Source organism: Hoplias malabaricus, chromosome 3, assembly GCF_029633855.1.
Source record: "Hoplias malabaricus isolate fHopMal1 chromosome 3, fHopMal1.hap1, whole genome shotgun sequence".
In the NCBI taxonomy this organism is placed as follows: domain Eukaryota; kingdom Metazoa; phylum Chordata; class Actinopteri; order Characiformes; family Erythrinidae; genus Hoplias; species Hoplias malabaricus.
In genome coordinates this window covers 73,270,933-73,283,143 of record NC_089802.1, presented here as the reverse complement: position 1 = coordinate 73,283,143, position 12,211 = coordinate 73,270,933, and the positions used below count along the sequence as shown (strand labels likewise).

Below are 12,211 nucleotides of genomic sequence, written 5' to 3'. Positions count from 1 at the left end.
GTGATTATATTAGAGATTAGAGTTACTCTTTTATAGTTTATACACGTGTATATTTCATTTATTTTTATTGTATTGATTTTTTTTACACATGACATTTTTTATGATAATTCACAGATAGTTATTTCATGTGGCTATTGTAAGGGATATGTTACAGATATGGTAAGTTTAATTTTAAGGACTTCTGTGGTTACATCGCTGTAATAAAGTACAATGAATGAAGTAGTGTTAATGGCAGGATTTTGGATGCATTCAGGCATGAAAGCATTAGTGTGGTCAGATACTGATGTTGGTGTTGAGTTCTGGATCATTCCAACTCAACCCAAAGCTTGTTGAACTTGGTGCAGCATGTGCAGAAGCTTGTGTGCAGCTGTTCAAAATTCTTTTAGTCAATGCACTTCTGTGGATATTATACAACAGAATGTGTCACAGCTGTATTTACTGGTTATAACTGATTACAAAATGTTCTATTGTCTACAGAATTTTTTCATATAATTTGAGCAAATTAATGTGTGACAAAGACCCAATAATGGGTATATTCCATTCATTCTTGTCTATAACTGCTTATCCAGTTCAGGGTCGTGGTGGGTCTGGAGCCTACCCAGAATCACTGGACCCCAAGTGGGAACACACCCTGGAGGGGGCGCCAGTCCTTTACAGGGCGATACATTCACTCACACACTCACACCTATGGACACTTTTGAGTCACCAATCCACCTAACAACGGGTGTTTTTGAACCGTGGGAAGAAGCTGGAGCACCCGGAGGAAACCCATGCGGACACAGGGAGAACACACCAAACTCCTCACAGACAGTCACCCGAGCAGGACTTGAACCCACAATCTCCAGGTCCCTGGAGCTGTGTGAATGCGGCACTACCTGCTGCACCACTGTGTGTAGGTTATGTGTAAGAATGGGTTAATAAAGCATAAGAACGAGTTAATTACACTGGGTATGACTCAGTGATGCATATTAACAACTTTAAGATCTGAGAATGGGATAAAATACACTATTCCCACATTTTTAGCCTTTAAAATATCTAAATATTTAGTTTATTTAGAAGGTTACCAGCAGGAACCTAAATTTCTAGTCAGACAAATAGACAGCGCCACCATGCGGGCACCCCACACAGTGCAATTCCACCGGCAAAAGACTGTGGGCGCTAATGTGCAAACTGCAATTCCACCGCCTCCAATACAAAACAAGACGAAGAAGCGGAGGGACGGGTGCGAGAAAATGAGCAACAAATCTGGAAAACATTTGTAAAAAAATTAATAAAAAATAAAAATAGAAGCCCTGACATCTGATCCGAGCATTCAGTAAACACAGGGAAACATGGCGTTTGTCACAGCGAACTGGAATCCGCTCGGAGGGACTTTTTACAGGTAATAACCCTGAAACCTAACAGGAATACATTTTACAGAATTTACACTTTTATACACAAGCATGCATGTCTGCGTTGGAATATTACAGTGCTATAGTTAGCAACACTTGTGTATATTATTGTGCATGAAGAGAGTCATGTGACAGTGAATACGGAACCGAGGCTGCGTTCAAAACCTCAGACTACTTCACTAAAGAGTGCGAAAAGAGCACACCACCCAGGAGTATAGTGTATATACATCGATATATAGCATTAAAATGACTTCCTTGTTTCTACTTTCATTGTCCAATCTATTATCTCCACTGACCATAAAAGATGCGCTTTGCTGTTCTACAATTACAGCCACTTTTTACCCTGTTCTTCAGTGGGCAGTACCACCACAGATCGTGTATTATTTGGCTTGTGCATCAGACATAGCACTGCAGTGACACTGACGTGGTGATAGCGTTATGAGTGGATCAGGCACTGCTGGACTGAGAACAGTCCATGACTTCACCTAAAATCCTGTGGGTGGCAACCTGCGTCCACTGATGAAGGTCTATAAGACATCCAACACAAACTGTGCTTCAACAGATGCTACTGTCTCTAATGTTGCATCTACACAGTGGACCAAGAAAACAGGTGAGTGGGCACAGTGTTTAAAAACTCCAGCAGCAGTGCTGTGTCTGATCTACTTGTACCAGTGCAACACACACTAACACACCACTATGACATCTGTGTCACTACAGTGCTGAGAATTATTTTATCGAATGAAGAACAATGTGAAAATGGGTTAACACTAAGCAGAGCAAGAGGACAGTGGGTGGAGAATAGAGGAATATAAAGCCCCACAACATTGAGTTTTGTAGTAGGGGAATTGTGTCCTCTGAACTGACGGAGCACCTTTTGAGTGAGCTAGTGTAGTGTTTGTTATACTGCCAGTGCTTTTCTGTGGATATTACTTAAGCTGTGCTTTTCGCTGTTGAGCATCTGTGTCACCAGAGAGTTCACTACTTAAAAGACAAGTGTAGCAACAGTAGAAGACACCTTTTCAGCCTCTTTACACTTGTTTTCATTTTATTTATGTTATAAAATTCTCTCTAACTGAAGCTGCTTTATATTATATAACATGCCACTGTTGACATCTACACTCTACACTTGATGTCAATATAATGCTACATTATTTTATTTGTCATATCTTAAACAGGAAGGTTGAGCTCTATGAGATGGGCTGGAGTCTGAAGGATGGTCTCAGGGAGTGTTTAGTGGCCGCAGCTCCCTATGGGGGGCCTATCGGTAAGTTTGTATTGGTTGTTCCCTGTGTGGCCAAGATGTGCTCCTTAGTTACTGAGTGATATTATTTTTTACTTCTCAGTCTGATTTATGAGCTCCACATATCTCCATGTGTGCACAGGTATATAATAACACACTGCAGCCCATTTGATGTTATGGCCAGTTAGTCAAGTCCTTAGGTTAAAAATGTCACTTTCTAACTGCCAGTTGTGTTACTACAAGAACATATTTTATCCTGTTAGATTGGATTCAGAATAGTGCTGCCTCTGAACATTTAGAGTTACTGATCATTTAAAATATGACCTCACTGCTTACCTTCTAAAAATATAGTAATGGGATATCACCAACAAGGTGGACCTGCAAAAAAGAAGGGTCCAAGTAAAGTGATTAATAAAAGTATCTCCTTGTGAACCCCTTTTGTTTGTCTCAGCTCTGCTGAAGGAGCCGCAGCGCCGCTCTCCCAGTGCCCGACCTCAGTTAGAGATCTATTCTTCTTCTGGAGTGACTATGGCTAGCTTTCCGGTAAACACACATTCACACACTTAGCTGGCAGATGTGGACAGTCCTGTTTCTATTTTAATATTTGAAGACGTACAATGTATATTTATAGAAACGTTCTTCAAATATGTTATTTCTCTTTGCAGTGGAAGAGTGGTGTGGTGAAGCAGCTGGGCTGGACTGTGTGCGATGATCTCCTGTGTATTCAGGAAGATGGCACTGTTCTTATTTATGACCTGTTTGGCAGCTTCAAGAGACATTTCAGCATGGGCAATGTGAGAATGCACTAAGACACACACATCCATCTATCCATCCATTATCTGTAACCGCTTATCCAATTTAGGGTCGCGGGGGGTCCAGAGCCTACCTGGAATCATTGGGCGTAAGGGGACGCCAGTCCTTCACAGGGCAACACAGACACACACACATTCACTCACACACTCACACCTACGGACACTTTCGAGTCGCCAATCCACCTGCAACATGTGTTTTTGGACTGTGGGAGGAAACCGGAGCACCCGGAGGAAACCCACGCGGACACAGGGAGAACACACCACACTCCTCACAGACAGTCACCCGGAGGAAACCCACGCGGACACAGGGAGAACACACCAACTCCTCACAGACAGTCACCCGGAGCTGGGATCGAACCCACAACCTCCAGGCCCCTGGAGCTGTGTGACTGCGACACTACCTGCTGCACCACCGTGCCGCCCCAGACACACACATACATACACCAAATTTGTTTAGATGCTTACTCATCCGAATTTTCTAATTGTAGATCTGAAGCACCTAATGTATCTGTCCTGTAAATTACTTATTCATTCATTTACTTACACATTCCCTCACTCACTCATTCAGGTTTAACAAAATATTCCACACCCACAGTTTTTGCATTGACTGCACCATTCTTAACATATATTTTCCCTTAAAACAGAAAAATCAAGATAAAGACATTGATACAGTATAATTGCTTTGAAAAAATGAGGCATGTATTTAATAAAAATTATTTAAGTCACTATGGATTTTTATGGATTATTTCTTTTGTGACATACCACAAGCTCACTTTAATGATGACCAATTTTCTGGAAATAGGAGGTGGGACAGAGCCAGGTTGTGGAGGCCAAGGTATTCCACTCACCATATGGGACTGGCGTCGCTATAGTGACTGGAGCATCTCGCTTCACCTTGGCAACAAACATTGATGATCTGAAACTAAGGAGGTTACCTGAGGTGCCAGGTGGGTAAACTGTCAATCACAGTCTGTAATGTCTTTTGATTGTTTGAATGTCTTTTTTCTATGCTATTTGTCTTCTGCTTTATTTATTTGTCCCAGATTGACTCTTCTGTTTTGTTTGTGTTACAGGGCTCCATGGGGCACCCATTTGCTGGGCAGTGCTTAGCCAGGACAGACAAAGTAAAGTTCTGGTGGCTAATGGTGCTGATCTGTTTATTCTGGACTATGCTGCTTGTACTGCAGTGGTAAGGGACATTTACAAAAAACTCACAACTAGTTACTAGTGAATAATACTGCCATTACATGTTGTTTATTGACCCTAAATGTTTATTTATATGATGCAAGTTCTGGACGAAAGCAGTCATCATTTTATTTATTTATTTTTATTCTTATTTTGTTTGTATGTGTTTGTGTGTGTGTTTCCCAGAGTCCTCCAGGTCTTTCTCCACAGGCCACCAGTATAGTCCATATGTGTGTATCCTTCAGTTATAAGTATCTGGCCTTATTTACTGACTCTGGCCATGTGTGGATGGGCTCCGCAAACCTTAAGGTCAGTTGTAATAGAGTCTGCTTTAGTCAGTTTAGCCCTAAAAAGTGTTATGACACCTAACACATATAGAAATAAGCATTTTTAGGTTTTGTTTATGTCTGTAGTCAGATAAGGCCTAGATTGGTGTTATGTAACATTTATGAAGGATGACCTACTGTTACCATGTATTAAAAAGAAATATTTGTTCTTGATGAATTACTAAGTAGAGACAATACAGCCTCTCTTTTTGGTTGTTTGAAGTGTTTGAACAATTTTCTGGCTATAAAATCTCTGTCTGACCTGATGTGTGCAGGAAAAGCTCAGTGAAGTTGAGACCAAAGTCAGAGATCCACCCAAACAGATGACCTGGTATGTTGTCTCACATCAAACCTGATATTGTGTCAGTTTTTATAGCTTTTATGCTTCCTTACAGGCTGTATTTATGAAGGTATGCTTGTACATATGTACACTACTAATCTAAAAGTTATATAATAACTTATGTTAAACTTCTTCCATTTGTCTATTCTTATTGGTCCATCCATGATCTATTCATTCATTCATTTATTCACTTGCCAAAATTTTCTTAAAAGGTGTCGGAGGCCTAAGAGTCAGCAGCCTTCAGTGGTGATCATGTGGGATCAATATCTTTTAGTGGCAGGAGAGTGTAAGGACACAGTCTCCTATCCTCTTGATGATGTCTCTGTTCTGGTGCCTGAGTTGGATGGGGTCAGAATCATTAGTGGCACACACCATGAACTACTGCAGGAGGTTCCAGGTTAGGACGTTTACACACACACACACACGCACACACACACACATAGGATACCTTACTTACTGAGTATGATACTCACATGTATTTCCTTGCTCCTTGTTTAATAGCTGCCTGTGAGGAGATTTTTAAGATAGCCTCCATGGCTCCAGGAGCACTACTGCTGGAGGCACACAAAGAGTATGAGGTGAGGCTAGAAGTGTAGTTTTCAGAAATGATAACGTACAGCATAAAACCATTATTCTTGGAAATGTAAGTGATCTGAATTGTGCTGTGTTTTTTTTATTATTAAATATTTCAGTATATTTAATACTTGCCTTTGAGATATATGCTTACACATTTGATATTTTTGCATATGATATTAATGTGTAGAAAGAGAGTCAGAAGGCTGATGAGTATCTGAGGGAGATTAAAGAGCAGAATCTCCTGGGGGAGGCAGTGAAGCAGTGTGTGGAAGCAGCAGGACATGAGCTCGAGCCAGAGACTCAGAAAACACTGCTGAGGGTGAGTCATAAAAAACATTGGCAGATTGGTTAGCAACTGTCTGACTGTACCTTATTTACATTCTCTCTTTCTCTCTCCTTTTCTCTCTTTGACTCTCTCTACAGGCAGCCTCCTTTGGAAAGTGTTTCCTGAGTAATTTTGCTCCCGAGCCCTTTGTGTGCATGTGCAGAGACCTGCGAGTGTTAAATGCTGTGAGGGACTACACTGTGGGCATCCCTCTCACACACACTCAGTTCAAACAGATGACTGTTCAAGTTCTCATAGACAGGTGAGGTTCTAATCATCATGAACTTGTGGCATTGAACTTGTGAATATGTAGAATTATACTGATTTCACCGCCTGAGTAATATACACTGTATGTCCTAAAGTTAGTTGTCACTCATTATAAACAGTGAGCAATTAGTTTTGAGTTCTCTGAAGCATCTCTGTTGGCTAGAGGAGAATAAATCCCACTGGCACTGGGCTATGAAACAGTGGAGCTGTGTTCTCTGGAGCCATCCAAAATCTTTGGAATGAGTTGGACAGATGTATGTGTTTTGTGGCTGAATCCCATCAAATTGTCTCAGTATTAATTTACTCTCTCTCTTTCTGCCTCAGACTAGTTTATCGTAAATTATATCCTTTGGCTATTGAGATCTGTCGGTACCTGAAGACCCCTGAGTACCAAGGAGTGAGTCGGGTCCTCAAACACTGGGCCTGCTGCAAGGTACTGTGTGTGTGTGTGTGTGTGTGTGTGTTTGTGTGAGTGTAAATGAGTGACAGTGTGTACAGTAAGTTTGTGTATGTTCACAAATATGTCCCTTAGTTTTTGTGTGTGTAGAAGAGAGGGTGTTAAAAGGTTACACCACACATGTGAATATGATTTTAACTTGGTGAGTGTATGTTTGTTTGTAGGTGCAGCAGAAGGAGGAAGCTGATGAGGTCATTGCAAGGACCATCAGTTTGAAGCTGGGGGAGGCTGCAGGAATCTCTTATTCTGAGATTGCTACTAAAGCCTACGAGTGTGGCCGCACTGAACTTGCTATAAAGGTACACACACACACACACATACACACATACACACACACAGTAAGTAAAAGAGGGGCTTAAAAACAATAGAAGATTGTGAGCAATAATTAAAGAGCTGTGAAAGTTGGGGAGGACAAGAAGAGGTGAAAAGGACAGAAAAAGGAAGAAAGACTGACTCACTTATTGACAAATATCCATCAGAACTTAGGCCTTTCTGGATTATCTTTTAAGTGGTTCCTGCCTTGTGCCCAGTGATTCTGTGTAGGCTCTGGACCCACCGCGACCCTGAACTGGATAAGGGTTACAGCCAATAAATGAATGAATGAATCACTGTTGTTGAATGAATGAATGACTGTTGTTTTTTTTGCTAAACCTCTCTTTCTTTCTCAGTTGCTGGAGTTTGAGCCTCGCTCCGGGGAGCAGGTCCCTCTGCTGCTGAAGATGAAGAGGAGCCAGTTAGCGCTCAGCAAGGCAATCGAGAGTGGAGACACAGATCTAGGTACACACACACACACACACACACAAAAACACAAAGGGCAAACAACACACAAACCCATTTAAGAAGCTAATATTCTTGCATTTTTGCTCTGACACAACATTAAAACAGTTTATCTTATTGTTTCATAATAAATAATATATGGTTTAGTTTATTAAAATATTTTCATTTGGATGAAACACACAAATATATTTTTTGAAAATGTATTACAATACTTTGTTTTTTAGATTAGATTTTTAAGGGATGGTTATTAATAGTCATTGACAAATGTGGGCAATTTGGGGGCCTATTTTATTCACAGACTTATATAGTTATACACATTATGCTTTTAAGTTAAACCCGTATTCTCCCTTATACCCTCAGTATATACTGTAGTGACATATCTGAAGAATGAGATGAACAGAGGAGACTTCTTTATGACTCTGAGGAACAAGCCAGTGGCTCTTAGCCTCTATAGACAGGTATATATCTTCATACCTTCCCTCAGTTCATTACGGTATAAATCACTGTTCAACTCAGTTTGGACAGATTTGTGTAATCTATTTACATCTTTTATTTTAGTTCTGTAAGCATCAGGAACAGGACACACTGAAGGATCTTTTCAATCAAGATGATGATCATCAAGAGCTTGGGAATTTCTATGTGAAAGCTAGCTACAAAGAAAGGGTGAGAAACTTTGCAAGATTCTTAAAATCTATTAAGAAATGTAAAGGATCAATGCCAATATTTTTGACACTGCTGAATTCCTTTACACTTCAGTCGATAGCGCAGGCTGAAGACCAGCTGTTCACATGCTACTTGGAATGTAGCCCCTTTGTTCACTATAGCTTTTAAATGGCTTACAGTCTTTATTTATCTTTATTTATCTGATTATTTGCAGTCAATCAGGCAAATGGAAATTTAGTAATCAATATGAATTATTTTAAAAGTTAAACACTAGGTTTTGTCTAAAAACAGTTGAAAATATGCATGTTGGTGTGTTTGACAGAGGCTAGAGGCCCAAATAGCTCATTTACAAAGTGCTGTGGATGAGTACAACAAAGCCAAGAATGACTTTGCTTCAAAGGTGAGAAATATCAACACAAATTATTCATAACATTTTTTCACTCTGAAAAAAAAATACATCCACATTAGTTTGTATTCATAACTAGTCTGTCACTCTCAGGCCACAGAAGAGCAGATGCGCCTGTTACGTTTCCAGAAGAAGCTGGAGGAAGAGAAGGGTGAGGCTCTGGTGGGCTTCTCTCTACATGACACTATCCGCACCCTTCTGGCTGTAGGCCTGCACAAACAAGCGGAGCAGCTCTACAAAGACTTCAGAGTGCCTGACAAGAGGTACAACACACATTTCCTCCTCATGTTTCTGTACCTTGAGGCAGATAACTGAATACACAGTTACACTGTTTTATATTTAATAATACACTCCTGCACTATTATTTTATTGTTTGATAAGTGTAGCATGGGGCGGCACGGTGGCGCAGCAGGTATTGTCGCAGTCACACAGCTCTGTGGGTTCGATTCCCGCTCCGGGTGACTGTCTGTGAGGAGTGTGGTGTGTTCTCCCTGTGTCTGCGTGGGTTTCCTCCGGGTGACTGTCTGTGAGGAGTGTGGTGTGTTCTCCCTGTGTCTGCGTGGGTTTCCTCCGGGTGCTCCGGTTTCCTCCCACAGTCCAAAAACACACGTTGGTAGGTGGATTGGCGACTCAAAAGTGTCCGTAGGTGTGAGTGTGTGAGTGAATGTGTGAGTGTGTGTTGCCCTGTGAAGGACTGGCGCCCCCTCCAGGTTGTATTCCCGCCTTGCGCCCAATGATTCCAGGTAGGCTCTAGACCCACTGCGACCCTGAACTGGAGTGTAGCATCAGAAAAACAATTATTATAAAAGTTGGCCTGTGCAAAAGTTACAACATATGTTTATTTTTCTTTAAATAAATACAGATTGTGCGCTAACATGTGCGTGCATTTGTGCAATGTAGAAAACATGCAAACTTGTATTGCAGGAGGCAGAGGAGACGATAATAGGGTTGTGTTGAGTCCTTGGCCACAGTCCTTCCTCTGTGTCAGCATTATCTGTGATTTTTCAGCCAGGGCACTGTTGATGACACATTGCAGTGCATGCCTTTCTGCAGTGGTGCAGGCAGTGTACCATGTATTACAGGTGCTCAGAGGTTATAACAAGTACTAAAAGGCAAAAAAGAAACCTGCCAGTAGTTGACAGGCCCAATGATAAGAAGTTAGCAAAGTGATATTACTATTTAATGCACCTCACTTAATGTGTAATGTGTCTGGGAAATTCAGTTCAGAATATAACACAATCCTATAATATGGGAACATCTCCAAAAAACTTCACATTTTCAATAGACAATTAGTATGTCTCTTTCATTTATGTATAAGGAAGCCATGTGTATAGGGAAGTCATGTTAGCACTTGTTCCACTCAGGTACTGGTGGCTGAAGCTGACTGCCCTTGCTGAGAAAGAAGATTGGGAGGAGCTAGAGAAATTTGCCAAAAGCAAGAAATCTCCCATTGGCTACCTGGTAAAGACTGAACACAGTACATATACCACCCACAACCGTATTAACACTGACTTATGAATTTTGATCTAATAGCTTTTATTTTCTGTGCCTTTTTACAGCCCTTTGTTGAGGTTTGTGTGAAACACCACAACAGATACGAGGCCAAAAAATATGTGTCCAAAGTCACTCCAGAGCAGAAGGTCAAAGCCCATCTGGCAGTAGGGTGAGAGAGTTGTGCGATTGTGCTAGTGTCTGTTTATACTAATGTCTGTATCCCTGATGTGTAGCAGAAGCTGAAAATTCTACAGAACAACTATTAGAACCATGAGTAACTTTATTCAAAGAAAAAGTGGAAACTGACATGAACCCACACCAGCAGTCTCTATAAAACTGTACCTCATTAACATAATATAATATTTTCAAAGGCCAAAATAAAAATAAATCAAGTGTACAACGGTCTCATGCCTGTTCAGTTTGAACAGAAAAAACAGAAGTTAATTTTTTAAATAACCCTTTCTACTCAGACTGGGATTAATCTCATACATATGAAAGCTGGAGATGTCTTCATATTGACATTAAATAATTTCTTTCCTTTGAAGAAAGACATTACAGAAGAGTGGAGCTTTGCATCAGTGACAAGTAATATCCTTGAAACATTAGAATTTGTGTTAAGACTTTTAATTTACTGTCCTCTTTTTCCTCTCTCTCTCTCTCAGTGACATGGAAGGGGCAGCGGATGCGGCTATAGAAAGGAGGAACGAGGGAGAGATCAGCACAGTTCTGTCTCGCTGTTCCCCCACCACAGACCGAGCACTAGTGGAGCGCCTTAATCGTGCTAAAACCACCGCTGCTAAAAAGTGAACACTTCTGCTGCATGTTGCTTCACTCAGCCACTGCCAAATAGTGACCACATCCCATTTTTAAACAGCTACTAACAGCAGTAATTGTTTAAAAAGGACAGTGTAAGCATCTGTGTATAGATTGTGGGTGGGCTAGAATGGGTGGTTTCTTGTAATCTTAAAAGAAGCAAAGAAAAAGAAAGGAAAATACATTCAATTTGTTTCTTTTTGCAAAATCATGTCTTTAACAACTGCACTTATTTTTTTGTATTTACTGATCTGTGTTGAGCTTTGCTTGTATCTGTATTTACGTAAATTAATGTCCTACACTTGCATTTTTTTGTCTTGACACACAATGTACAGTAAACTGGAATTAAATATTAACTGTGATCAATATTGAGTTTTTATTTTTGAAACTGCCTTGTGTAAATAATCTTCAGACTTTCTTTTAATTGTAGCATTAAAAGGAAATTTCACTTGTATTTGGTACTACAAATACATTATTACACCTAGGTCCAGGGGCCTGGAGGTTGTGGGTTCGATTCCCGCTCCGGGTGACTGTCTGTGAGGAGTGTGGTGTGTTCTCTCTGTGTCCGCGTGGGTTTCCTCCGGGTGACTGTCTGTAAGGAGTGTGGTGTGTTCTCCCTGTGTCTGCGTGGGTTTCCTCCGGGTGACTGTCTGTAAGGAGTGTGGTGTGTTCTCCCTGTGTCTGCGTGGGTTTCCTCCAGGTGACTGTCTGTGAGGAGTGTGGGGTGTTCTCCCTGTGTCCGCGTGGGTTTCCTCCGGGTGACTGTCTGTGAGGAGTGTGGTGTGGTCTCCCTGTGTCCGCGTGGGTTTCCTCCAGGTGACTGTCTGTGAGGAGTGTGGTGTGTTCTCCCTGTGTCTGCGTGGGTTTCCTCCGGGTGACTGTCTGTGAGGAGTTGGTGTGTTCTCTCTGTGTCTGTGTGGGTTTCCTCCGGGTGCTCCGGTTTCCTCCCACGGTCCAAAAACACACGTTGGTAGGTGGATTGGTGACTCAAAAGTGTCTGTAGGTGTGAATGTGTGAGTGTGTGTCGCCCTGTGGGGGACTGACGCCCCCTCCAGGTTGAGTTCCTGCCTTGCGCCCAATGATTCCAGGTAGGCTCTGGACCCACCGTGACCCTGAATTGGATAAGCACTTACAGATAC

General features: G+C 41.4%; 1 protein-coding gene across 1 annotated transcript; it reads left to right on the top strand.

Moving 5' to 3' along the window:
- Positions 1 to 1,199: 1,199 nt before the first annotated feature.
- Positions 1,200 to 11,427, top strand: vps16 (VPS16 core subunit of CORVET and HOPS complexes). Its single transcript, XM_066666413.1, has 22 exons — positions 1,200 to 1,381; positions 2,567 to 2,655; positions 3,083 to 3,174; positions 3,297 to 3,425; positions 4,246 to 4,390; positions 4,517 to 4,632; positions 4,815 to 4,937; positions 5,230 to 5,285; positions 5,507 to 5,691; positions 5,796 to 5,872; positions 6,058 to 6,189; positions 6,294 to 6,457; positions 6,787 to 6,895; positions 7,084 to 7,218; positions 7,588 to 7,696; positions 8,057 to 8,154; positions 8,255 to 8,359; positions 8,682 to 8,759; positions 8,859 to 9,028; positions 10,130 to 10,226; positions 10,325 to 10,428; positions 10,922 to 11,427. The coding sequence occupies exons 1-22, from the start codon at positions 1,332 to 1,334 to the stop codon at positions 11,064 to 11,066; spliced, it is 2,508 nt and encodes an 835-aa protein (XP_066522510.1). The 5' UTR covers positions 1,200 to 1,331; the 3' UTR covers positions 11,067 to 11,427.
- The last annotated feature ends 784 nt before the right edge of the window (positions 11,428 to 12,211 follow it).